The following is a 26,694-nucleotide window of genomic DNA, read 5'->3' on the forward strand; positions in this document are numbered from 1 at the left end:
GGGCAGGCAATGGAGCACTCTGGGATAGCTCCTGGAGGCCAATACCGTCGATTTGTGTCCGCACTACCCCAAATTTGACCCAGCAAAGTCGATTTTAGCGCTACTCTCCTCGCCGAGAAGGAGTACAGAAGTCAATTTTAAGAGCCCTTTAGGTCGATGGAATGTGGTTGGTTGTGTGGACGCATTCAATTTTAAATCGACCTAATGTGGCTGACCCCATAGTGTAGACCAGGCCTTAGTCTTTCTCTTGCTTTTAATCTATTTAAAGAACCTCTTTATATTGTCTTTTATGTCCCTTGCCAGGTGTAACTCATTTTGTGCCTGAGACCTGGTCTGCAATAAAAAATTAGGATGACCCAGCTACATCGATATGGGGTGTGAAAAATCCACACTCGTGAGATACATAGTTAATCTGACCTAACCCCAGTGTAGACAGTGCTAGTTTGATGGAAGAATTAGGTAGTGTCCACACGGAAGTGCTTAAACAGTGTTGCTGTTACAGTGGCACAGTTGCAGCATTTCATGTGTAGACAAGCCCTTTAGCCTTTCTGATTTTGTCCCTACTTGCTTGCGCTGTCCTTTTGCACTCCTCCCAGCAATTCATCTATGTTTCCACTTTTTGTAGGATTCCTTTATGATTTTTCAGGTAATTAAAGAGCTTCTGATGGAGCCATATTGGCCTCCTACTAGTCTTCTGATCTTTCCTTTGCATCAGAATAGCTTGCAGTTGTGCCTTTTAATATTGTCTCCAGGGGAAACTGCCAGCTCTCCTGAATTCCTTTATTCCTTAGATTTTCTTCCCATGGGACCTTACTTCCAGTTTTTGAGTTTGTTAAAATTTGCTTTTTTGAAGTCCATTGTTTTGTTCACGCCTTTCTTTTGTTAGAGTCATGCAATCAGTCATTCCATGATCACTTTCATTCAGATTGCCTTCAGATTCGCAACCAATTCTTCCTTGTTAGAGTGCATCAAGGCTAAACTGGCCATCCCCCTGGTTACTTCCTCCACTTTCTGAAACAAACAGTAGTCCTCAGTACATTCCAAAAAGTTACTGGAAATGTGTTCTGCTGTATTACTTTTCCAAGGGATGTCTGGGTAGTGAAAGTCCCCCATAACTACCTGGTCTTTGTGTTCTGGAGATTTGCTATATGTTCTGTGTGTTTGTTTATTCTCCATTGCCTGGAGAATGATGGTAAAGGTGCCAAGAGAAGTGGTGATAATAGCTTTGTAGCCATGAGCTAGTTACCTGCAAGGTCCCACCCCTCCTGGCCATGCATGCTTGGCTTGCTAGCCAGCTTCTGCCCTCCAAGGATCGGCACGGAAAGCCCTGTGTGTGCCAGCACTAAGCAAACCGGGTTTGGCAAAGGTTTTGTGCTGGCTAATTGAACTGATCAGGAGTGAGCAAGTGTAATGCACATTTGCGAATAGTAGGGGGAGTTTAATGGCAGGGGAACACACAGCAAGATGGGAGGAGCTGTTACATTTGGGGGTCACTGCGGGGCACTAGTGGGTTGGGGATGGGCAGGTGCAGCCATTTGGCAGGGACATTTTGGGATCAGCTGCTAAACCTGCCTAGGCTCCAGTGAACATGGCTGTGCCTGACTCTGTGGGCATAAGGTGGGGAATGTTGCCTTCTCAGATGAGGGGCACAAAGGTGAGTGCTGCTGTAATCTGAGGCCTTAGAGCTGTGTCCACAGCTCTGAGTCCATTCGTGTGGCTTTTTGCTGTGTTTGCCTCCCTCCCTCTCCTATTCCCCTGCAGGTGAGGTGGACCAAAACTGCTGGCAGTGCCTCGGACAAATTCCAGGAGACATCGGTGTTTAATGAGACCCTTCGGATTGAGAAGATCCAGAGGCTGCAGGGAGGCCGCTATTACTGTAAAGCAGAGAATGGGGTTGGGGTCCCTGCCATCAAGTCCATTCGAGTAGATGTGCAGTGTAAGTCGTTTAGCGGCAGCCCAGAGCATCCCACAGCTCTAATGTGTGTCTATAACTAACTGTGTGGCCAGCAGGACTCTACATAAACCTAGAACCATGCTCCCCCCTAAGGGACAAAGGGACCAAAGTGATACCTCCGGAACCCACTTCCCCCTGGGATGTTAGACCCTTTGTGAGGCAGGATGACTTTCTGTCTAAACCAACCTCTCTCAGCCCAGGGACCATGATCCCCTGCAAGGGTCCCCAATGGTTATCTGGGCTGGTGAGGGTGTTTGGCTTCTGTTCCCTTTTGTTTTTCTCCTTTTCAACATTGACTTGCTCCCCACTCCAAAATAGATCCATCGTAGATGCCTGGAACACCCCAGAAACCATTGCACTGATTCCTACTATGCCTCATCTGAAGCACTGTCGGAACAGTGGGATGCTCCTGAGGAGGCTGAATTGTGAATGGCTAAATAAGGGGTGAGCATAGGAGGAAAGCCAAGAATCCCTCAATTTAAGCTAAAAAGGAAGAGAGCTGATCTGAAATTCCTCTGGCCTTTTACTGCTCTACCTGGGTCTCTCTCACCTTGGAGATTCCACTTATTACGCCTTGTGGGGGGCAGCATTTATACGTGGGCTGTTGTGGCCAGCTGTGATGAAGGTTAGAATGGGGTTGTGTTGCTGTTGGGTAGATACCCCCTTGTGGGAGAGACCAAAGACCTGGAACCAAGCACGATTTTGAGGGAACTTTACTAGGCAGACACTTTCTGCTTTGCGGAGGATAAGCAGGCACAGTACAGCACAGACTCCCATCAAGCTGCTTCCTTGTGTGGTGGGAATTCTGCTCATTGCCTGGGGCCATCAACTGATGCAGTTCCCTTCAAATCTTGGTGGCACCAAACCAAGGTCCTCACTGACCTCAGTTCTGAGGGTCTAATTAAACATTAAGTAAAGGTTTACATTAGCGATTGGCCTGAGCACCCCCACAACTTTGGGAGAGTCAGGATCCAGAACTGTGTCTTGCAGCCTGGGCAGGTTCCTATTTTAAATCAGCTTTGACTGTTGCCTTCTGCTTTGGTTTGAGTTTCTCTCCTCCCTTACCTTGCCCCACTCCTTTACCCCACTGGGGCAGTGTTGGGTGAGTACCATCCTACTACTTAGGCAGGGGACACATGTAACTCCTCCTGCAGCTAATGCTGCTGTGGATGGGGTCACTATTTCTCCATGGATTCCAGCTGTCTTTGCTCTGAGAAGTTCCCAAACCACCTAGGAACTCTTGGCTTGTCCACCCTTCCACTTTCACCTCTACCGTTCAGGCATGTAATTGCTCCCCTACAAAGGGAACTTTGGTTTTCTCAGACCATGGCATAGCAGCTTGTCCAGGCCTCTGTGTCTTTAGGAATGGGATTGTGGAAAGACTCTTGATATGAGCATTGTAAGTTGTGGGAGGTCCCTTTGCATCTGGGGTGCAGTTTGGAAGTAGGGTGATGTAGAGTCCTGTGGTTCCTCATGCATCTCTGACCTTTAGAACTGTGGGGCCAATGGGGTGGCCAAGGGCTTTCTGATACTAACATCTACTCTGCACATGGACTTGGTAATGCGTCTCTTCTGTTTGTGTGTTTTCTGGGAGAAGAGTCTGCTTTCTTTCAGTATTTGCTGTATATAAAAGGGAGCAGTTAGGAAAGATCAGGTAGTCGGCTGAGGGATCACCAGGGCCAGCCTTTAGCCGGCTGAGCCAGAATTTCAAACCATACCCTTCTTTCCCTCCCTCTAATACATACTTGGGAACAGTCCCCATAATCTCAATGCTGCCCTTAGTTTTAGTGTCTTCAGTGACCAGCCCTGGTGCTCACTGGTGCACTCTGGAACATTCAGTAGGATGTATTGCAGATTGCCTGGGAAGCTCCATTAGGCACATGCAGATGGTTCCAAGGAGGGTACAGTAGCCTGCTGTGAATGATCCCACTGCCTTGGGCCAGAATCAGAAGGCTGACTGCTCCTTGTCCTGGTTTGGTGGGGCTGGGGGGTGTCAGTCTCTCTTGGGTCAAGATCAAGTGGATTATGGGAAGAGCAAAACACAAGCACACTCTGGGCCACATCCACTCTTAGTGTCGCTCTCCTGAAGTCAGGGAGTTGCACCAGGCATGGATTTGGCCTTGTCATGCTTAGTATGTGCCTGTGCTGGTTCTGAGGGCAATTTGCTTTCACAAGAAGAAAGCTCTAAACTGATCTGGAGACTGAAGCCCTATAGAGGCCGAGTCTCATGGATGCAGGGTGTAGGTTGTCATTTATGCACCCAGATCTTCCAGAGCTCCCTATCCTTTGATTTTCACTAAAGCAAGTCTTCCTCTAAGGAGAAAGCAAGGCAGTATGCAGCTGAGTATCAACGGCTGCCAACCAGCCTTCTGGGCAGGGGGATCTAGGAAGCTGCAGTTGCCAGCAGAAAGTTCCTAGGTCTCGCTGCACTAGGCAGGGATGCTGCTGCCTGGAGTGGTTCCATGCTGGGGAAAGGGAAGACGAATGGAAAGAGGAAGATGCTGTTACTGAAGCATTCCATGCTGTTGGGTCAGTGCTAAATGTATCCCTAGTGCAACTCCATTGACTTCAGAGGAGTTACTGTACATATGTGTTTCCTTGATTCTTATTGTAGCTTCTCTCAGGAGGGCTGGGCCAAGGGCTGGCAGCTATTAAAAGAGGATTTGAAGGAGGAAATCTAGGAATATAAAGAAAGATAGCGCTCTGCGCTACCATGGAGAGAGCACAAATGGACAGGGGCTGGGAGTTCTGGGGAGCTGGTGTGCTCTGTCCATGGGGGTTGGAGGGAAATCTCCTATCGTAATAGTGATCCTCTTGCTTCCAGTTGACTAAGCATTGGCAGGCTGGAAGGATGTTAGCTGTAACTCAAGTCTTCTAATGTCTTGAGGGATAAAGGAAGAAAATGGAGGAGTGGGGTGGTGGTAGGCTCTGCCCAGGGTCATGGATGAAGGGGAAGGATAGTATAAAATTCAGTTAGCTCTCCTGTTAACAACACGTGTAGAGAAGGGTCTCTTCTCTGTTTTTCTTCTCTCTCTTTCTGTCATTCAGCTAACAGTTCTGCTTATGTCTCTGAGCCATGGTGCTGTCAGGCTAACAAATCTTGGCTTCCATTATAAATGCTGTCTTCAGAACACACGCCTCATTAAAATATGTAAATAGACTGGTCCATGCGCACATCTCTGTGGGGAAGGCATGCTAGCCAGAGAGCGCATTAACAGCGATTAATCTTTTCCCTCTGTAGCCAGATTTCCAAACTTGCAAACATCTGAACCAATATTTTAAAATCCAGTGACATGTAAGAACAAGGAGTGATGGGAATGCAGCCTTTCCCTTCATAGGCTCTGGGGCAGAAGGGGTCGCAGGGAGGCACAAATGAAGGCAGCGTGCATGAGTTTTACTGATAGTTACCTCAGATGTAGCATTCACAGTCAAGTCGGGGCCTGATTCTGAGCTTGGTGATGGGGGGAATATCCAGAGTCTCTTCACTAAGCTCAGTGGCCACCCTCCCCTCAAAATGTAGAGGTGTGTGTGAGAGGGGTTGGGGGCATGTCAGAGTCAGGAGTCCAGTTTGGCCCCATCTCCCCAAATTAGTACAACTTTAAACAGGGCCTGAATGTCAATTGATCTCAACAGTGATGCTGTCTGATGCTCCAGTCCAGGCGTTCTCCAGCTGTTGGAGTCTGGGAGCCCCTTTGTCTGAGGGAGACCCATCTCCCCTTTTTCCTCCCACACCAGCCCCTCACAGCACAGGGGCACAGTCTGAGAAGCCCCTTTCTAGCAGGAAGGTTGCAGTGGGCGAAGTCTGCCAGCATGGCGAGCTCCCCAAATGGGACTCTCTGCAGGACTCTTTTTCAGATCCTCTCAAATTAAAGGTTAATCCTATCACTGAGAGGGCCGGGACGAACATGATTTTGGTGCAGGGGAAGTGAGAGAGGCCTTGGAAGGGTGGTTTTTCTAGGGAGAGGAGAGAGAAGTGGACAGTCTAATGGATAGTTTTGAGGTAGGGGAGGAAGATATTTACAGTGCTTTTTTTAATAGGGGCAGAGGGGATGGTGGAGGGGAGATAGGATCCGTGCACATGGTAATAGGAAGAAGGGTTTGGGGTGCACTTTTTTAATGGGAGAGAAGAGGCTGCATCCAGATGTTCCTGTGTTCTTACATCCCATGTTCCCATGGTTGACATTCCGCTAGACTCTTTCCTGTCTGTGAGATGAATCTCCATCTGTTGTTCCCATTTTCTCTTCAGCTTTAGGGGTTTTCATGTTTTTTTCCATTGTCTGGCCATGTCCAAGAGAAGGGTATAGCCCCAACTTCCCAGAAGAAATCCCTTCCCATTCAGAGACAGAGGCCACGGAAGTGAAGGGTGAGAGCAGAGGGGAACAAGGGTGGGGGAGGAGAGTTCCTGGGGTTTGGAGCCCTTTGCCTATCAGCTAGAACAGAGGATTGAGATCAGGGAGCAGAGGGGAGGTGATCTGGGAGCTGGAATGATGACATTGTGGTCCTGTCAGATAGCCAGTCAATTAATCTTACTGCCAGCTGGAGGCTGCAAATCAGAGCTTATTTCCTGCTCCTGGAATGTTGTGTAGTGGACTGGAGAAGGTTGGTGTCTCCCATCAATTCCCTTCAGGTGCCATGTGTTGAGTCAGGTCTGCTTCTAGCTTAGTGTTTTCATTGACTGAGTGTGTGTGTGTGTGTGCACATCACGTGTGTGTGTGTATATGTGTGGAGGGGTTCCCCTCTTCTCTTCCCTCCTGGAGCTTTGTCTGCTCACGAGGCTGTGTGTACCCTGGCCTGAACCTTGCTAATAGCCCCCGCGGACCTTCCCTACCCCCTCCCTTCCAGATCTAGACGAGCCCATTCTCACCGTCCACCAAACCATCAGCGATGTACGTGGCAGCTTCTACCAGGAGAAGACGGTCTTCCTCCGGTGCACAGTCAACTCTAACCCTCCCGCTCGCTTCATCTGGAAACGGGGTGCTGAGACACTCTCCCACAGCCAGGATAATGGAGTGGATATCTATGAGCCACTCTACACACAGGTGAGAAAGACATCACCCACCCCCAAACCTCACCACTGGCTTGTGTTGGCAAATCACCCACCAGGGCCTGAAGATCATCATGGGTCCATCCCTACCATGCCAGGAGGGGAAATGTTGTCCTCCTCCTGGCACCCCCCCCAGGTTCCCCAATAATCCAGGATCCCTGCAAAGTTTATTGTCTGTGGGTGATGCTTCTCTATACTAGGAGAGGGTGGTAGGAGAAGTGTGGATTGCAAGAAGCACTCCCAATACAGAGGACGGTGATGGGTCAAGAGGACTCCTCTGCCTGCAGGCCTTCCCCAAAAGTGTTTGATGTAGACAAAGGGAGAAGAGTGGAGCACGAGGGAGGATCGTAGCTGGGAATTTCTTGTCCTACCATCAGAATGACGCCTGTGCCCAAGGGCCACTGCGGCCTCTTTGGGGATGGAGCCAGGGATGGTTAGGCAGGAAACCTCAGGAATTCAGGCCAGGTTATTCTGTTTGGTTATGTTCCTTAAAGAAGGAAATGGAATCCAGTCCCTAGGCCCCTGGTACTCTTCCCCTGTCCTCCCATCTCTCCAGCTGCATATCCCCTAGCCTCCCATTGCTACGCACATGCTGATGGCAATACCTCTTCTCTGTTCATCAGGTTCGCTCCTAGAGCCGTGTGTGCTGTTCACAGCCAATGGATTTTTAGCCCTTTTTCCTTTTGGCAAACTGCCTGTGAGCAGGCCAAGGTTTTCATGTTTGTGTCAGTTACTCCTAACATTAAATGAGGAGTTTGTGGAAATTAATTTGAATGGTTGAGATGATTCACTGAGCAAGCCATGTGATTGGTTCCCTAAGTCACATGGCACTGTTTCTGTTCCTAATTGGATACCATACACTTCCTATTTATGAAGAAAGAACGAGGATTACTTGTGGCATTTTAGAGACTAACAAATTTATTTGGGCATAAGCTTTCGTGGGCTAAAACCCACTTCATCAGATGCATGGGTGAAAAATACAGTAGGAAGATATATATATATATATATATACACATACAGAGAACATGAAAAGATGGGGGTTGCCATACCAATTCTAACGAGACAAATCAATGTACATTGGCCAAAATGTACAGTCGCTACACAAAAGAATAAATGGACACAAATCAGATGTCAAGAATTATAACATTCAAAAACCAGTCGGAGAACACTTCAACCTCCCTGGACACTCAATTACAGACCTAAAAGTCACAATTCTTCAACAAAAAAATTTCAAAACAGATTCCAACGAGAAACTGCAGAACTGGGATTAATTTGCAAACTGGACACCATTAAATTAGTCTTGAATAAAGACTGGGAATGGATGGGTCATTACACAAACTAAAAACTATTTCCCCATGCTATTTCTTCCCCCTACTCACACCTTCTTGTCAACTGTTTGAAATGGGCCATCCTGATTATCACTACAAAAGTTTTTTTTCTCCTGATAATAGCCCACCTTAATTGATTTGTCTCGTTAGAGTTGGTATGGCAACCCCCATTTTTTCATGTTCTCTGTGTGTGTGTGTGTGTGTGTGTGTATATATCTATCTATCTTCCTACTGTATTTTCCACTCCATGCATCTGATGAAGTGGTTTTTAGCCCATGAAAGCTTATGCCCAAATAAATTTGTTAGTCTCTAAGGTGCCACAAGTACTCCTTGTTCTTTTTGTTGATACAGACTAACACGGCTACCACTCTGAAACCTATTTATGAAGAGTGTTTTGGTTTGGAAATATGCATGGGTGTTTGTAATTGCTGGAACTGACAGTGCTAATAATGAAGAGCTTTTCCGAATGGCAGTATGTGCATCCCAAATACACATGTACTCTTCCTCTCTGTCTGTTTCTCTCTCTTCCCCACCCCCCACCTTAATGTGCAGGTCAAAATCCTCATGCTTTCTTATGCTTGTTTCCTGCCCCCTCCACACATAGCCCCATCAAGTCCCAGTGTTTTTCTTCTCTGCAACTGTAGTGGTGGTGGAAGGGAATGCTCTTGGGTAGCCTGCATTCCAAAGCATTCTGGGAAATGGTGCCCTAAAGTCTGCTATGGATTTCAGTGCCCCTCAGTGACTGCCTTGCTGACACTGTTGAAGTTGGTTAATGAAGCAGAACGATGCCACAAAGCAATGAGGAGGAGAGGGTGAAAGGGTAGTTCTTGAGAGGACAGTTTCATCCCTCACATCTCTCTGCCAACCCAAACCCCCTGCAACTGGGCCCAGAGCAGATTCTGGCCAGTTTTTATTTTTTATTTGAGCCATGCCCCAGGCAACCTCTCCGTTATTGAGGCATTGTTCATAGTTTTTTTTAAACAAGCCTTCCCTGCATGCCATGGAGTTGGAAGAAAAACCAAAAGAGAGATGGGGACAGAAAGAGCACAGCACTGTGGATCTGTGATAGATTTTTAAAAAATGCTGTAGGTCAGTGCTACTACTTTGGTCTTGAGGGGATTTTCTGTCTAGTCCAGTGCTGTATAATGTCCAGTAAGGAAATTCCAGGCATTAGAACATCACCTCCTCCTCTGGCTTTCCCTTTTCAGGGAGTCTGAGGCTGACTATCTGTAGAAACTGGATAATGGTGAAATCTTAGGCTGTGGAATAGTGCCCTCACAGCTCAAAGAAATTCTCTTCTGTGTTCCATCTGTGGTTTCCTGTCAAGGGACGTCCCTGCCAGCATGGGTCATTCCTACAAATGCCAGCTAGAGGGAAAGTGGTGTAGGGTTGCCCTGTTTATGCAGAGGTGCCCTGATTCTCCTCTTCTTTCTACTGGCTTAAGCCAGAAATTGAAGTTAGCAAAGTTACATGGATATAGAACTGGTGTGATAGCAGAATCAGTCTTGTCACTCAGAAGCCTCATGTTTAACAAATCACAATTCAGTTACTCTTGTACTGTTGTATTCTCAGCCAGTCAGGCCAGATACACTGGTGTCAGTATAAGGTTTAGATGGCTGACATTTTACAAATGAGCTAACAGCTTAACAGTTTGTGCTTTTGTAAACTGATTTACAATCTAGGTTTATATACGTTTACCCGACCCTATGTCTACTGATCAATAAACTGGATGCATATGAGCCATGTGTAAATCACTAGTTGACATGCACATTGTAAATGCCCTTGTTCATGCAGCATAGCAACGGATCTCCAGGGAAGTGTTTCTCACTTGGGTATTGGTCTCCTAGGAATTTATCTGCTAATTCACTCAGGTCAGATACTACATGTTCAATGTATAATAATGTTTGTGAGCTCCATGTCCTGTCCCATGCAGTCATTTCAGGAGGATTTGTCAAGCTGATATCGTTTCACATTTACAGATTTTTTTAAATAAAAATCTGTAAAAAGGGATGTTCACAAATAAAAGGACAAAGGCAAACTGTCATAAAGGCATATGAGTTAGAGGGTACAAACCATGGGGTGCATCTCAGAACTTCCCATAAGTGTTTCTCATAAATGTGAATATACAGAACCCTTATCATGTGAATTTAACAAGTTATTCTGGTTCTGCTGTGTGCCAATGACTGACAGTGCCAGAATCTGATTTTAGTTACACTTCTATGAAAAATCCAGGGCAACTCCATTAAAGACAGTGTCATTACTCTGGAAATATATCAGTGTAAATGAGATTAGAATCTTGAGCAAAGGGAAAAGAAAGGTTTGATCATTTCTTTTAATATTTCTCTTAATTACTCTTTTTTCCTCTACTGCAAATGTTTACAGTTTAACTGTTGAGCATATATTTAGCCAAGTATTAAAAGACTAAGGGCTGGAATCTGATCTTGGTTACCCTGGTTTTATGACATTGTGACTCCACTGACTAGAGCTACTGCTGGATATCCCCGTGTGAGATCAGAATCTAGCTCTAAGTAGTTAAGAGCCTTTCAATCCTGCAAGATGATCCTGACAGCAATTGACAAGAGATGATCTCTAAAGCTGCTCAGTAATGCTTCCAGGTTACATGGTAGTTCTGCTGATTCTGTTTGTTTATTTAATTTATTTAGAGAATGACTTGGGTTGGAATTATCACCACACACATTTTATTGCTTCTTTTACAAAGGAACGAGGGGCTGATCCAGAGAGGTCCTGAGCGCTCACAACTCCCATTGATCAGCACTTCTCAGAATCAGATCACAGATTTGTAGCTGAAAGCTGTTCGTTGTACATCTGTCATTCAGTTACTCTGTTTCCCTTCTTTCCAAACTCCCAGGGTGAAACCAAAGTTCTAAAGCTGAAAAACCTGAGGCCACAAGATTATGCCAGTTACACGTGTCAGGTATCCGTCCGGAATGTCTGCGGCATCCTTGACAAGACTATCACTTTCCAGCTCACTAACACAACAGGTAAGAGAGCAGCAACAGAAATGCCTTTGGGCCCTGAGCACCTCTTGCTTGCTGAACAGCTGTCCTCCTTCCAAGGTCTGGTGAAGTGGGATCCAATCCAATACCTATTAAAGTTAGTGGCTAGACTCCCACTGACTTCAGTAGGCATGGGATCAAGTCCACAATACAAAACTTAGCATGAACCAAACAAAGAGTTGGAGCAGCAAGTGTCCAGCAGCCCTGGGCATTCTTGTGAGCTCTCAGCTGCCGTGGCTGGTGGGATGTCATGAGAACAGACTCTGTTTAGGTGTTGAGGGAACTACGTAGATTTTTAACTAGCCAACTTTTTACAAAAATAAAAGCAACTTTCCTGATTTGCTTTTTGTACAGTTGATATCTGGGAAAATGCTGCACAAACTTTCCCACAAATACTCCGTACAATATTTGGATGACTTTGCTCCACCCTGATTCACACCCCTCGTGTGGCTGTTTTCTGAAAGCATTCAAGCCATCAAGTTCTACTGGCACGGATGTCTGTGGAAAGCAGATATCAAAACAAATTTCACAATCACATGCACAAATGTTCATGACAGGAATGCTTGAGTGATCATCCAGTCAAGGAACAGAAAAAATATAACGTGATCATTCAGAGAAGTCCTGACTAATTAACAACTGAATATCGTATATCAAATCCTTGCAGATAGCTGTTCACAACCCATAGATTAAAAAAAGCCCCAAAAAGCAAAAAATTGTCAAATATTTTAAATAATGAATAAATATGAGAAAATTGCTTTTTTTGCTTTGGGATATTCTGTGATCAAAGAAGAGGCTGAACTCATTTCTGTAATGTGATGTGATGTCATGTAATGTGCTTGTTTGAATTATTCACCTAGCTTTAATATAATACAAAGTAGTTTACATCCCTTGTGTCATCTCTGTACAACGAAGGCAGAACTCTTGATGGTGCCAACTGTTGATGAGAAATAGTTAATACTGTAGAAAATTATGTGTATTGATCTAACTGAGTCAAGGGGCTGAGACAGTGAACATGTTTTTATGTATAAATAATTAAATACCTTAAGAAAAGAGAAACCTAGGTTAAATATTAGGGAGAAATGCTCCTAACAGTGAGAACTCTGCAACTGTCTCAAAAGGTGGAAGCAGCATCACTTGAGTCCTTTCAAACTAGAGTGGACAGAACAGTAGAGTATTCATTATAAGGCACAATCCTGCCCTAGTCAAGGGGAATGGGGCCTCAAACAGCTTTTCTAGCTCTGACTTCTGAGACGATATGTTTGTAGATTTATAGAATCTAATTCCCCTTCAGAACCACGCTCCCCAGATAAATGCAAAGCAAGCATCCTTCTTTTCATTTCAGCCCCTTTATTGAGTGAACAAGGAAGCAGGGTTTTCAGGCTGATCAGATCTGGTACCAGGACATGTGCAGTACATGGCTAAATTGACTCAACTTCTTAGCCACTTGCACCAGATCAACATTTGGCCCATACAGCAGATGTGTGTAGCTCTCTTGCTATATATAGATATGTATTCATATTTATACACACACAAATATAAAGTCTTTCTCTGTATATGTGTGAATAATTTTTTAGATTCTCTCTGATCTTGCATAAATCTCTTCCTCCCCTCTTCTGCTCATGCATTAGTAACTTCCTTGTAGCATTGGCTGTGTCCAGAATTCTGAACAGCCTTACTCATGATGTCTTTGCTTCTGCACCTGGAGAAAAACTCAGGGAGCACAGAGGTGCGTGGAAATAAATCTTTAAGTATTTATAGACCCAAATAGTATGGACCTTTGAGGGGAAGTGATGGGTCAGGTCAGAGAATCTTCTTTCCCCAGCTTGTTTGCTGCTCCTCTGCCATTTGGCTATAAAAGTGGCTCCTATGATTCATCAGGGGCCCCTTGCTACTGACTGACTGTGGTGCAGATCTGTGCTTCTCCCTGCCCGGGAGTCCAGAGCTTGGGCCTGATGGGTTCCTCCACCCCGGCTTGGCTCTTCGATTATCTTGGGCAGCAGCTGAGTGTTGTGGTTGCAGCACAAATGTCTGCAGCACCAGTTTCGATTCCTGTTCTCTATGTGCATCCTCCCCCTGCAGGAGTTTTCTGCCGCCGCCGCCTCCTCCTCCTCCTTCCTGATGATGCTTTTTGGTTCTAGAGCTCTGAGGCTGACCCAGTGGGTCTGGTTGCAGAACCCAGTCCTGTCTCAGGGCCGGTTTGTTGCAGCCTGAGTGTTGGGATCCAGCTGTGGTTGGGGAATGGCTGACATTTTCTCCCTTGATTTCTGCAAAGTTAAGCAGCCCAGCTGGTTAATTCTCCTGCAGTTTTACTGCAGCAAATTGGACTTCAAAGGGAATTGAAAGCGACTCTTTGTTTTTAATGGTCCCCTCGCTCCACAGCAGACTCTGCCAGCAGGTTTTCTGAGCCGAGAACAAAAGGAATCGCCACGGGTTACAAATAAATGAGATTCATCTCCTGCATAACAATGGCTGCATCTTGTTACCCTCCATCCGCTGACTAGAGGAGGATGTGATCCAATCTCAGCTCCCAGAGTAGGGGCTGGGTTCAGGCCGTCTAGCTGGAGAAGCATTGCCTTGAGATGTGCAGGTGGACATTTCACAGGTTCCTCCTCTCCTGGTTACACACACCAACTACCTGCCCTGAGGAAGCAGCTGCCCAGTGAGGTCACGTTTTCTGAGTTACCCTGCACAGAACATGTCCTCACTCAACAGGATTCTAGCAGTTAGGGCTGGGCAAACAAGTTCAGTAAACTAAAAGAATAGCCCAAAATCTTTACCAGAACCAGAACGAGATCTGACTCATGCTTCACTGCTGCCTTCCTACCCTCCCCTCACCAAACCCCCTCCAAAGAAATCGATCTCTGACACCTTCCAGGTCTGCCGGGAGGAAGATACTCCCTACCAAGACCATGAGTACAGTTTCTACCAGCTTGGCCAAGGAGAAGCAACTCCCAGCCAAGACCGGCTCAGTGTCAGGGGAGGTGACTACTATTCAGTATCAGCTGGACGAGACCGAAGGTCTCTTGGCTCAGAGCAACTGCCTTAGGGATGGTCTTGTACTCTGTGTCGTGTCTGCATAGATTGTGGGGGTTTGTCCATCCAGGATGAGCCAGGCCACCCTATTAGGGGCCTCTTTGGATTTGTGAAGCCCCCTCAGAGCCTAAAGTAACCACTGGCAAATACACAAATCATTTTTGCTCCCTATTATACACTGGATTTGATGTTTATTTTCCAAAACTCCAGGTTGAGGGACCCTCAAGGGACCTGACCTTCAGCTGTGGCCCCGAGAAATCAAAGGAGTTAAATGGTGTGCCTCAAACTGATCCTTATGGTTGGCAGCAAAAGATGGCAACCCCATCCCTCTCCCCCGCCCCCTCAAATATACAGCACTTGCACAGTGGGCCGGGTGCTCCCTGTGCATTTGACAAGGGGGACATTGGCCACTGCTAGAGACAGGACACCAGGCTGCAGTGCTCGGAGCTTTCTGGCTGCAGTTACGCTGCTAACTTATGCTGCCTGCACGGAGGAGAGAGCAGCCGTCCTAGCCTTGTTTGTATGAACCGTAATTCAGAGATCCAGCACAGCTCATTAACGCAGGGTCCGGGGAGAGGAGAGGCAGAAATAATGATGCTGTTAAATCAGGCTTCATGAATATGTAACGACGTCTTATTTTGCATTATTATGGCCGTTACTTAAAACGCACTCTCAGCCTTTGTGCTGTCGCCGGTTGCTTTCTGAGCTCTGTCTGGAGCCAGTGATGGAGCTGACAAGGACCGTTAAAGGGCCTTTTGTGAGATGAAGTGGAGAAGGCAGAGGAAAGCTTTTGAGATCAGTTCCTGGGGAGGGCAGGAATGAAAGAAACCAAACACAAGGATGTGAGCATCCAGAAGACGAGACGCTGCATGTGCACTTTGAATCTGCCCAACCTGTGCCATAAACGGGGAGCCATCTGGGTTGTACCCCAAGTGTGTAGAACCATGTATTTGACACATGCAGAGAACCAGGAGGGAGCTACAGTGTTTAGCACCAGCTGGTGGTTGGGATACAGGACCATGAATGATCTAGACCAGCAGTTCCCAAACTTAGTTGGCTTATGTACAGCCTTCTTTAGTGATATTTGAAGTATCATGAGCAAATTTCTTCTTTTAGTGCCCACTTCTTTTAGGCCTTAATAGGTGTAAGCATTTCTGGACTCGTAGTAAAATAGATTCCTACTGATGTCTGAAGTGTTAGATTATAGAATTTTTTTAAACAACTCAAGTTTTTAGACAGTGAATAAAAAAAATCATGAATTATTATGTCTTCCTTGTAATTGAATAACACAAAACATTTGTCAAGTGACTTGATATATTTTGGTATGCTGCTAAACTAAGCCGGTGGCTTGATGGTTTAATTTGTCTCATTTAAGTTCAAAGTTTCTGCTAATTCTTACTAGGATTATTGCTGAACATAACACAAAGGTGTCATCTTCAATTGACAATAGGTCCCTGATCCTCGCCTGGACACCAGGCAGCTTCAGCTCCAATTCACTCTTGTTCCAATGCTTCAGGTTCCCAGCTCCCCTCCAGTTCCCGCTGAACCAGGGAACTGTGCCAGTCTCACTGCAGCCCTTGGCCTCTCTGAAGAACCTTTCACACAGATTTCCTCCTGCTCTGGACCCAACTCTTGCCCTCTATGTAAGGAACTACACAGCTGTGCCATGATTCAAGCAGGCTTCTCCAGCCCACCAGTATCCAGATTCTAGCCTCACTCCACAGAGCCTCCCTTGGTCCTTGGACTCGCACACTTCTTCCCCTTGCTTTCAGGCCTCCCCGCAGCCCTCCTTCTTAGGGCCGGGTTCTGATTCAGGCAGGCTTTCCTGGTCCACCAATCTCCCTCTGGCTCTCACTCTGGTGAGCCTCTTTCTTAACTCAGTGCTCCCCTGCAATTCTTCTATCCAGGCTCTCTGCCCTCTACTACTCCTGGGACTCACCTAACTTTTAAGGAGGTAGCTGCTTTCTTAACACCTGCCCCTATTCTGCTCCTCTCTTGAATACCTGCTTCCTTAAAGGGGCCATATCCTGAAACAGGGCTTGGCTGGTCCTGGGCCCCACTCCCCTTTAAAGGGGACAAGACCACCTTTTTACAGCGTACCACTTTCAACAAGCTCCTGTACCACCAGTGGCACATGTACCACACTTTGGGAACTCATGATCCAGACAAGTTCTGTTCTTCCATCCCCTGGGGCTGAGCCAGCAGGGCCATAGCAGTCAGAAGGAAGGTAGAGTGCTTGCCTCAAGGGAAGTTCTGTCTGTACCAGGAGTCTGTTCTGCGAAATGGAGTGGAGTCTCATGATGTGGGTTGTTTGGGATATGTACTTAATACAGATGTGCTCCAAAGCTCCTTCTCAGGCTGGTAACTGTGGAGGGGTGAACTGGTCTGAGAGCTGAATCCAAACCCAAACCACCAAAGTCTCCCTCTCTCTAGCCATTCCTCACCTCTCTGTGTAGCTGGGGCAGCCCTGTAGCCCTCTTTGCCGCCTTCTCCCTAGCTATAGGCTTTGGCTTGTGGAAGATTGCAAGGTTAGTTCTGTTTTCTCTCCTTCCCCCTCCTTTCCCCCCCCCCCCCCAGGCCTCTTGACTTGGAGGCCTTTTGCCCTTCTCTGCCACTGGCGGGACCCATTACTCCCTCTTGGATCCTTCTGTTTTTAAACTGAGCTGCCCTCTGCACTGCCCTGAACTGGTCCCCAGCAGGGCAAAGTGGCTTCTGAAATCTCTCAGCTGTTCAAAGTTGCACTGAGTGACCCAGTGTGGGAGGAAAGAAGAACCCTCTTTCCATGCACTTCTGCTCTTCCGTGTTTGGCTGGTTCCCTTGGTATTCCTACCAGACTGAATGCATGGGGTGCCAGAAATCTCATGATCTGAGAGCCTAGTCTCATGAGATTTCTGGCTCTGTTATGCAGAGATGAAAGATTGAGAGAGTTCAGAGCAGCACCTCAACTTGGAGGTCTCTAAGTTTGTATGTTAAATTAAGGATACCCTTGTGATGGTATCAGAGGTGCCAATACTTTGATTGAGCCCTGCTGCACAACTGGTGGAGGTGCATTGCTGGAGAGGAGCAGAGAATGTGTCCTGGTGTCCAAGCGATTAAAGCAGGTTTGGCATTTGGCATGCTAGCTAAGTCTGACCTAACTTCAATATTTTGACTAGTCTACATGCAGAGTAACACCTTTAGCTAGATTTAAAAAAGGGTGAGGTTAGGCTTAACTGGCATGTGTTAACTAACCCAACCCTTCATCTAGTTAAGACACAGCCTCTGTAAGAACGGGCATGGATGTGTACGCCATTCCGGGTGTGTGTCCCTTTAACACCTGAGGCTTGGAGGGGTTATGTCAGTATCACTGGTTTGAACAGAAGGGTGACTACTGTATTTGGTAACTTGTTACATGTGAAAGGGACGTCTGCTTTTGGGACAGTGTGGGAATAATTGTCTGTATTCTCCACTTCAGTGCCTAGAGATTGATCCAAAGCCCAATGAAGTCTATAGAAATCTTTCTTTTGGCTTCAGTGGGCTTTGGATCGGGCCCTGAGTCATTGAGCCCAACCCATGGTGAGCTGGTAGAAAGTTAATACGACCTATTTCAATGAATCTCTTATTTTCATATCTTTCCCTGCCACCACTCCTTCCACTCAGTCTCCTGTGTGCTATTTCTGTAGGAGACATAGAGATATTTGCAGTGACTTACACAACATTTTCAGCAGGGGGTATGCAGAGGCTTAGAGAGGAGCCACAATGCAAGTAACTGAGCTTTTATTCCATCTCCGCGTCTGCAGGCCCCATTTAAAGACAGGGGGAACTGATACAGAAAGAGCAATATAAATTAACCTGTGTGCAGGGGATTTTGATATTGCTGTTGTGAAAATAAACTTGGCATTGATTCCCCATTTCTCTGTCATCTTGGCGGGTAATGTCCATCTGCAGCCACAGTTACTTGAACTGGGGGCAAAAATCAGCAAGCCTTAGGGCCAGATTCTCCACTGCTTCTGTGTTGCCAGTCGTACTTATGCAAAATGGGTGTAAAATACTACTGTTCTGATTTGGAGTGAAGAATTGGGCCGTACATCTATGTTCAGTGTAGATGGGACCTAACCATGCTCCTAAAGCTTGGACTGTTCAGGGTTTACGCTGCAATCACAAGGTGTCATTGCAGCTCTTGTAGACGTACCCAAGCAAGTTGTTAATCACCCTAGCTCAGTCCCGGAGCAGGGAAGCTGCAGCAGTGCGTGCTTCAGTCCACCTGGAACCCTGGGTAATTATTCATGGAGTTGAAGCATGCGCTGCTGCAGCTTCGCTGCTCTGGGACCAGGAGCTAGCTAGATTCAAGCTAGCTCGGGTGTGTCTACACCAGCTGCAGTCTAGATGTGTCCTCAGTTTTGGGTCTCTGTGAGGTCCTGTCTACACTATGCCTTTTAACCCTGTTGTGGCCAGGTCCCCTGCCTTGGCTAGAGATGCAGTGTTGATGGGGCCCTAGATTCACACACATCATGTTTTTAATGAACTCATGGCCAGCCCACACTCGCTCAGCTGGACCTGCCCTTTCCCAAAAACAAACTGAGAGTCTCTCCATTCAGATAGAATTGAGTTAAGTCCAGGCTGGTGTGAGTTTCCTCAGAGCTCACTAGTGTTCCCATTTTTCTCTTCCAGCCCCACCCGCTCTGAAGCTGTCTGTCAATGAGACCCTGGTGGTGAACCCAGGAGATAATGTCACCATGCAGTGCTCCCTGATAGGCGGTGACCCACTGCCTGAGGTGGTCTGGTCTCACTCACCCAGCCCTATGCCTCACAATAGCCTTATTCAAGAGGGTAACCTCACCATATGGGGGATCCGCATGGAAGATTCAGGCTACTACAATTGCACGGCCATCAACAATGTGGGGAACCCAGCTAAGAAGACAGTGAATCTCCTGGTGCGATGTACGTCCTTCCACTGCATGCGCTTTTGGGGTGTGACTCTGGGTTTCCAGCACACATCATTGTTCATTTAAATAGGGGGTAAAGGTGCTACTCCAGCAAGGGACTGGTAGCACTGGCGGGAGAAGGTGCTGTGCAAGCTTTCACACCTACAGCTCTGCTGATGCACCTCATTCCTGACTCACAGCACCCACAGTTATTCCAGTCCTGTCCTTCCACGGCTCTGGAGATGCTTCCTGATCCTGACCTGCAGCACCACAGCAGGCCTTGGGGGTGTGGAGCCATTGCCTCACATGGGGATCTCATTTGGGCATAGGGCTGGGGGATCCCTTGACCCAGAGTGTGTGGAGCCATTGCCTCCCATCGGGCAAAGGGTAGATGTCTCACACGGGTATCCCCATTGGGCACAGGGCATTTTGTCTTCACTAACTGGCTTTGCACCTGTGTTCATCCCAGCCATGAAGAACGTCACCTTCCAGATCACCCCTGACGTGATCAAAGAGAGTGAGAGCATCCAACTAGGGCAGGACCTGAAGCTCTCATGCCATGTGGATGCCGTCCCCCAGGAGAAGGTCGTCTACTTCTGGTACAAGAATGGGAAACCGGCCAGGGTCTCAGACCGACTGCTCATTTCCAGGAACGACCCTGAGCTCCCACCAGTGACCAGCAGCCTGGAGATCATTGACCTGCGCTTCAGTGATTATGGCACATATCTGTGCATTGCGTCCTTCCAGGGGGCCCCCATCCCTGACCTCAGTGTTGAGGTGAACATCTCTTCAGAAACAGGTGAGCCTCCACCGTGGAGGCCTGGGGCTTTGAGGGAGTTGGGTCAAGGGGCACAGTATGAATTAGAATCGTGAAACCAACATATTCTTTCCAGCCTGAGCTCTTGAAGGCCCTCAAATGAGCCTTGATTTCAAGTGTACGAGCTCTTGTTCCTTCCGCTTGGGATGACAGCTATGCTGCGTGCCTTGTAGTATCCTGAGATGATCCCTCTTGTGCCTGATGAGGAGGTTGGACTAAACCAAAGAGAGCAGCCCCAGCATGCTACATTTTATACGGAAACCAGTGTGTGCTGGGCTGGATGCTGTGGGCATGTCTCGTGAGTGGCCAGTGACCCAGTGGGGATAGGTGGGTTCTAAAGTAGCTAGTTCCTTCCTTTAATATGGAGTCTTAATGGGTTAGTTTCAGGCTTCTAGTGACCTGAGGCACAACATGACTGAGGATGTCTGATTACGGATTAGGAAGGCCCAGATTGCAGCCCAAGCCAACCTAGGAAGGTTGAAGAAGAAGGGCTTATCATGAAGGAACAGCGAGGGAATGGGATTTTACCAAATGTTCCAAGGCTGGTGGTTGTGGGGAAGGAGGTAGTGTTCTTTCACTTCTTTGGTGTGACTTAAAAGAGACACTCCCTCTGATATTTTTCCAGAGACTGAGATGGCAGGACCTGGCTTGTGTCCATGGCCATGTACGGTGGGAGCTGTGTGATGTCTCTCATAAACTCTCATTCCATGAACAGCTTTAATGTTTAGTGTCCTAATTCTAATCCTCAGGACAGCTCTTGAATACTTTCTGCAGGAGCCCAGACCCTATAAATCTCGCCCTCTTTTCCCTTCATAAAGGTCCCCATCCTTCTCCCAGTAGAATCAATGGCAAAACTCTCTTATTTGCTTCAGCGGGAGCCCCAAATCTGTGCTAGCAAAACATCAGATCAGATTCTGTTCTCAGATATGCCCATGCAGTCCCCCTGCCTTCCCTGGGATTGCTCAGGTGTGACTGAGAGCAAAGCTGCACCTACTTGTAGATAAATGGTGAGCGAGCCTGAGGGAAGTCAACTGGCTGCAGAATCTGTCCTGATTTTACAAACTGCTTCAGAAAGTTTCCTTATTCATAGTGATGTTAACCAGCTTTGGCTGGTCCCAGGGCTGGTGCAACCATTTAGGCGACCAAGGCGGTCGCCTAGGGCGCTAGGGTTTGGGGGACGGCATTTTCTTCGGCAGCGACCGCACCGGCTGGATCTTCAGCTGCCCCGGTTGCCGCAGGCATTTAGGTGGAGGGACCTGGGGCAGAGGAGTGCGGGGAGGGCCGCCTGCAGCAAGTAAGGGGGGGGCAGACCGCAGGGGAACTCCCCGCCCCAACTCACCCCTGCCCCGCCTCCTCCCCAAGCATACCATCACCGCTTCACTTCTCCCGCCTCCCAGGCTTGCAGCGCCTAAGCTGATTGGTGCCACAAGCCTGGGAGGCGGGAGAAGTGAAGCAGCGACGGCGTGCTCAGGGCGGAGGCAGAGCAGGGGTGAGCTGCTTCACTTCTCCCGCCTCCCAGGCTTGTGGCGACTAAGCTGATTGGCACCACAAGCCTGGGAGGCGGGAAAGTGAAGCAGCGACAGCGTGCTTGGGGTGGAAGTGGAGCAGGGGTGAGCTGGGGCAGGGGGAATGCCTCAGGGTGGAGGGTGGGGGGTGGGGAGCTGCCGCAGGGGGAGCGCCTCAGGGCGGAGGCTCGGGGACGGGGGAGGGTGCAAGATAGAAGTTTCGCCTAGGGCGCGAAACATCCTTGCACCAGCCCTGGCTGGTCCCAGTGCTGTCCATGACCAATCTGATTTCCTGTCCTGTCTGTGCCCTTAGCAGAAAGTGTTGGAATTGGTTCTTGTTTTTCGGAAAACCTCCCCTACTCTCAGCAAAAATCTGTAGCAATCTGCTCCAAAGAGAATGTCCCCCAATGCTTTTGTGATAATGGGATACTGATCACTTACTGTGTACTGGCTTTTCAACAAAAAATAAATTCATTCATTCATTCATTCATACTCCTAACAGCCATGGAAGGTAGGGGAATGCTGCTTCTCCCCTTTTTACCATTGGGGAAACTGAGTCACAAAATGACATGACTTGCCCCAAATCCCATGGTGAGTCAGTGGCAGAGCTGGGAATGTAAGCCAGATCTGGCTGTAGCAATGGAGTTTAGAGCATACTTCTCCCCACCCCACCCCACTTCCCAAAAAAATCCCAATAGCTAATAGAATGTAATAGATATAAGGTCGCAGGAGTAAGATGGCAAAGGTCTGTATGATCACAGAATCTGTCCCCACTACAAGGGCTGGATATTATTTGCTGGCCCAAATGTAGGTACAGGGCTCAGGAGTTAAAGAATCTACAAGGAGGTGGCTGTGGTGGGCCAAAGTTGCTACAACCACCCCCCTTCCACCAGCAGGAGCTGAAAGGGCCAGCACAGGACATAGGGGGTTGGCTGGCCGAGAACATGCTGAGGCTGATTGAGTAATGTGGCAGTCTGGAGCATCCCATCGAGGGTCACTGCCAGCTGGGTTCCTCTGGAGCCAGTGAAATTAAAGCTGCTGTCTCCAGCCAGAACCCCAAGAGAGGGCAGGCAGCAGCACCATCACCTGCCTCCCTTCAGGCTGAATTCCCCACACACACCCTGCACACACTGGGTAACGGGGGTGTTTGTCCATGCTGGGACATCTGGCCCTCTGTGTGCATTTAAGGAGCAATAAAGACCCCACCCTTTGTGTTTGGTTTGAACCTGTTGAGTTTTTCCCCGGAGCCATGGTATCGAAGCAGCAAGGTGGAAACTACTCTGCATTCCCTGGCCATCTGCTGCCGCCCAGTAAAACAGCCCCCGATTCGCTGAGATGGCCGTCTCCAGTGGGAGGCTCGGAAGAGATAGCTTTAATTAAAAAAATCTCCAAATACAATTTGCAGTTTTTCCCTGTGGTGAAAATTGCCTCTCGCCAGGTGAGCGTCTGCTGGCAGCGCTGACTGGCGAGGGGACAGGGGGCAGCGCTCTCTTCACACCAAACAGGAGAGCATCTGATGAGATTCCACAGCCCACAGGGGACCTGTAAATTGAAAACTCAACTTCTCTGTTGCATAGAGAGGTCGCTACCAAAGGAGACTGAGGCCAGAGCCATCTTAAATATGCTCTTAATGCAGTTATGTGTTGTATGTGTGTGAAAATAATCCCAGCACACTCTCTCTTATCGGCAGAGGGTAAATTGAGTGAATAGTGGCCAGTTTGGATTGAGGTGGCCCCTGGAATTTTAAGCTTTCATTTAAAAAGAAAAAATATCTAGCCCTTCCGTTTGTGAAAGTATCAGTCCAAACGTCATCCCTGTGCAGTGCTGGCTGTAGAGAGACAGCCTGAAACAAGAGCTTTCTGAGAGGTGAGAACAGTCACATTTATCTCAATGGGATGTTAACTCTGAAACCTAATGATGACAATGCAATGTCAACATTATGATAGATGTTCCTGCAAAAACCATCTACATCTGGGTGGGTTCTTGGTGGAGCCTGGAGCATGAACAAAGAGTCCTGTCCAAGTCAACTCCATGTTCATATCAACTGGAGATCTTAGGGTATGTCTACACTGTTATAAAAGACCCACAACACAGCTGTGTCTGGCCCTAGTCACCTGACCTGGGCTTGCAGGGCTTGGACTGCGGGGCTATAAAATTTCAGTGTTAGACATTCAGACTTGGGCTAGAGCCTGGGCTCTGAGACCCATCTCCCTCGCAGAGTCTTAGGGACTGGGCCGCAGCCTAAGTCTGAACATCTACACTGCAGTTTCTAGCCCTGCAGCCCAATCACCTGGACCCAGGCTCTGAGACTCTGTGCCACGGGTTTATCACAGTGTAGACATCTTTCTTAGGCTCCTTATGAACTTTGGCTGACAATAATGGCTGGACACTGGAGCGGGTGTCACTAGAGCTGTGTGAGTAACCTGAGTTTTTTTAGTTTGGTGGCTGAACCCCACCCCCGACTCAAATACCCAACTTTTATTTTAGGTCCACCAAAAACAAACACTTTTTGAATTTTTCAGAAAAGCATAAAAAAAAGTCAAAATAGATCATTTTGAGTCACAGTAAATGTTTAGGGGTTTAACTTTTTTTTTAATTAAAATTAAAGTAAAATTCAAAATGACTCCAAATATTTTGTTTTCGAAACAAAATGGCAAATTTTTACACAGATTCGTGAAATGTTCTGCTCGACTGAATCTGCATTTTTGGCAAAAATGGTTCTATCTAGAGCAGAAGCACCATTTTTTCCCAATCAGTAAGGTCCCCTGTCCAGGAACTGGATTTGCTTTGTGCAAGTTCTGTACATTATTGTAGCTCAGGTTCTAACCCAGGGGTAGGCAAACTTTGTGGCCCAAGGGCCACATCTGGGTATGGAAATTGTATGGCGGGCCATGAATGCTCATGAAATTGGGGGTTGAAGGGTGGGAGGGCTCTGGCTGGTTGTGCGGGCTCTTGGGTGGGGCTGGCAATGAGGGGTTGGGGGTGCAGGAGGGTAATCCAGGCTGGGACCCAGGGGTTTGGAGGGCAGGAGGGGGATTAGGGCTGGGACAGGGGGTTGGGGTGTGGAAGGGACTCAGAGGGGCAGGCTCCGGGCAGCACTTACCTCAAGTAGCTCCCAGAAACAGCAGCATGTCCCCGCTCTGGCTCCTATGGAGAGGTACAGCCAGGCGGCTCTGTGTGCTGCCTTGTTCACAGGCACCGGCCCTGCAGCTCCCATCGTTTGCAGTTCCCAGCCAATGGGAGCTGCAGGAGCAGTATGTGGAGCCCTCTGGCTGCCCCTACGCGTAGGAGCCATGCGGAGTGGGGCAAGACCCTGACCCCACTCCCCAGCTGGAGCAGAACAAGCCCCAGACCCCATTCCCTGGTGGGAATTCGAGGTCCAGATTAATATGTCTGGAAGGCCTGATGTGGCCCCCGGGCTGCAGTTTGCCCACCACTGTTCTAACGAGAACTAGGCAGCAGTTCTACTGGTTTGCTGTCACTTACGTGGGGCTGTACTGAGCTGGTCTCAGCTGGGAGTTGCCTCTCCTCTGGGTGAGCCAGCGATAGCTACATTGAGTTGTACTTCTCTGAGGTAGTTTTTTTGCACATCTTGGCGAGGATTCACAGTGAATTCTACAGTAGAATAAGTGAAGGTATTTAACAAATCTAACTTGTGTCTGTGGTTTAGAAATTGACAAAGGCCCTTCCTCCTGGATGTCTATGGAGGCGGGGAGTGGAATATATGAAGCATGCGCCCATAGGCCACTGTCTCCAATCCAGCCCATGTAAGGAGATTGGATTTGGCCTCTCACTTCTGGGCTACAGTTGGGGAATTAAATGGCTAACAAGATAGAGACTAGGATGTGGGGTCTTTCACCTCTAGATTATCAGTTCTAGCCTGGTTTAGGCTGATAGTGACTGAAAGTGTTTGACAATAGTTCACTGATGTACATGAAGTGAGTTGAGCTGGCACTTTCTGTTGGTGCTGGCACACTCAGAGGCCATGGGGATGAAACACTCCTCCCCACCTAGAGATGGAACCTCCATGGGGTGGCTGACATTGGCTGGGGCAGAGTGTGGGAAGCTTTGCTCTGGCATTACCATTGCCATTCTTGATTGGAGGGCTGCCAGTATGACATCCTTCCCCACAAGTGCAACCATCCTTCAAAGGTTTCCCTCATGCTCTGCTGGAAGGATGTTACCTTGACGAACAAACAGTCCCTTTTTATCATCTTCTTTTTAGTGCCTCCAACCATCAGTGTCCCCAAGGGCCAGTCCACCATCACCGTTCGGGAGGGCTCCATGGCCGAGCTGCAGTGCGAGGTTCGAGGGAAGCCCAAGCCGCCCATCATCTGGTCCCGGGTAGACAAGGAGGCCCCCATGCCCTCAGGTGCCATGACAGTGGAGACTTACGATGGGAAGCTGCACCTGGAGAGCGTTAGCCGAGAAATGAGTGGGACCTATAAGTGTCAGACAGCCAGGTACAATGGCTTTAACATCAGACCCCGGGAAGCTCTGGTACAGCTCAACGTACAGTGTGAGTATAACAGCATGATTCTGTAGCTCCTACCTCTGTGCCAGCATGCACTGGTACCTTGCTAAAGTCTGGGCAGGTGATGCTTATTGCGTTGCTTTCAAATAGGGTTGGAGTGAGTGTTTCATCTGGTAGACTTTGAAGGGTTTATTTACCTGACGTTCACACACGAGCAGACATGCCAGCCAACCAACAATGTATTCCAGCCAACTGTGGGGACCTGTTGATCCGCTGTTGGTTGGGTCACCTCACTTGTTCATGTAGCAGTTGCCTCTGCGCGCGCGCGCGCGTGTGTGTGTGTGTGTGTGTGCGCATATATCTTACCCACACAAAAATTGCATTAAAAAAACATTAGGGTTGCAAAGACAAGCACTCAGAAGCTAGGAAATGCCAGAATTAAGGTTGCCTGTTCAACCTTGATTCAGCCCTCTTGTACATCTGCATTATGATACAGTCTTTAATTACATGATCACACATTATTTTTTTCTATAGGACCCCTCCTGCCCCATTCAGGATGGGCCTGCTCTGGGGATGAATCAGGGTTGTGTAATGAAGGAAACGGTTGTAGGTAGGACC

At 48.0% G+C, this 26,694-nt stretch overlaps 1 protein-coding gene across 4 annotated transcripts in view; it reads left to right on the forward strand.

Annotated features, from left to right (window-relative positions):
- Positions 1 to 26,694, forward strand: part of MDGA1 (MAM domain containing glycosylphosphatidylinositol anchor 1) — a 185,823-nt gene that overhangs the window by 66,177 nt on the left and 92,952 nt on the right. For all 4 annotated transcript variants that reach the window (XM_039531598.1, XM_039531600.1, XM_039531601.1 and 1 more), the window contains exons 4-9: positions 1,762 to 1,936; positions 6,797 to 6,993; positions 11,196 to 11,328; positions 19,027 to 19,296; positions 19,750 to 20,079; positions 25,828 to 26,121. In XM_039531598.1, the coding sequence (XP_039387532.1) occupies positions 1,762 to 1,936; positions 6,797 to 6,993; positions 11,196 to 11,328; positions 19,027 to 19,296; positions 19,750 to 20,079; positions 25,828 to 26,121 (1,399 nt within the window). The remainder of the gene's footprint in view (positions 1 to 1,761; positions 1,937 to 6,796; positions 6,994 to 11,195; positions 11,329 to 19,026; positions 19,297 to 19,749; positions 20,080 to 25,827; positions 26,122 to 26,694) is intronic.

Source organism: Mauremys reevesii, linkage group 3 (assembly GCF_016161935.1).
Source record: "Mauremys reevesii isolate NIE-2019 linkage group 3, ASM1616193v1, whole genome shotgun sequence".
NCBI classification, from domain to species: Eukaryota; Metazoa; Chordata; order Testudines; family Geoemydidae; genus Mauremys; species Mauremys reevesii.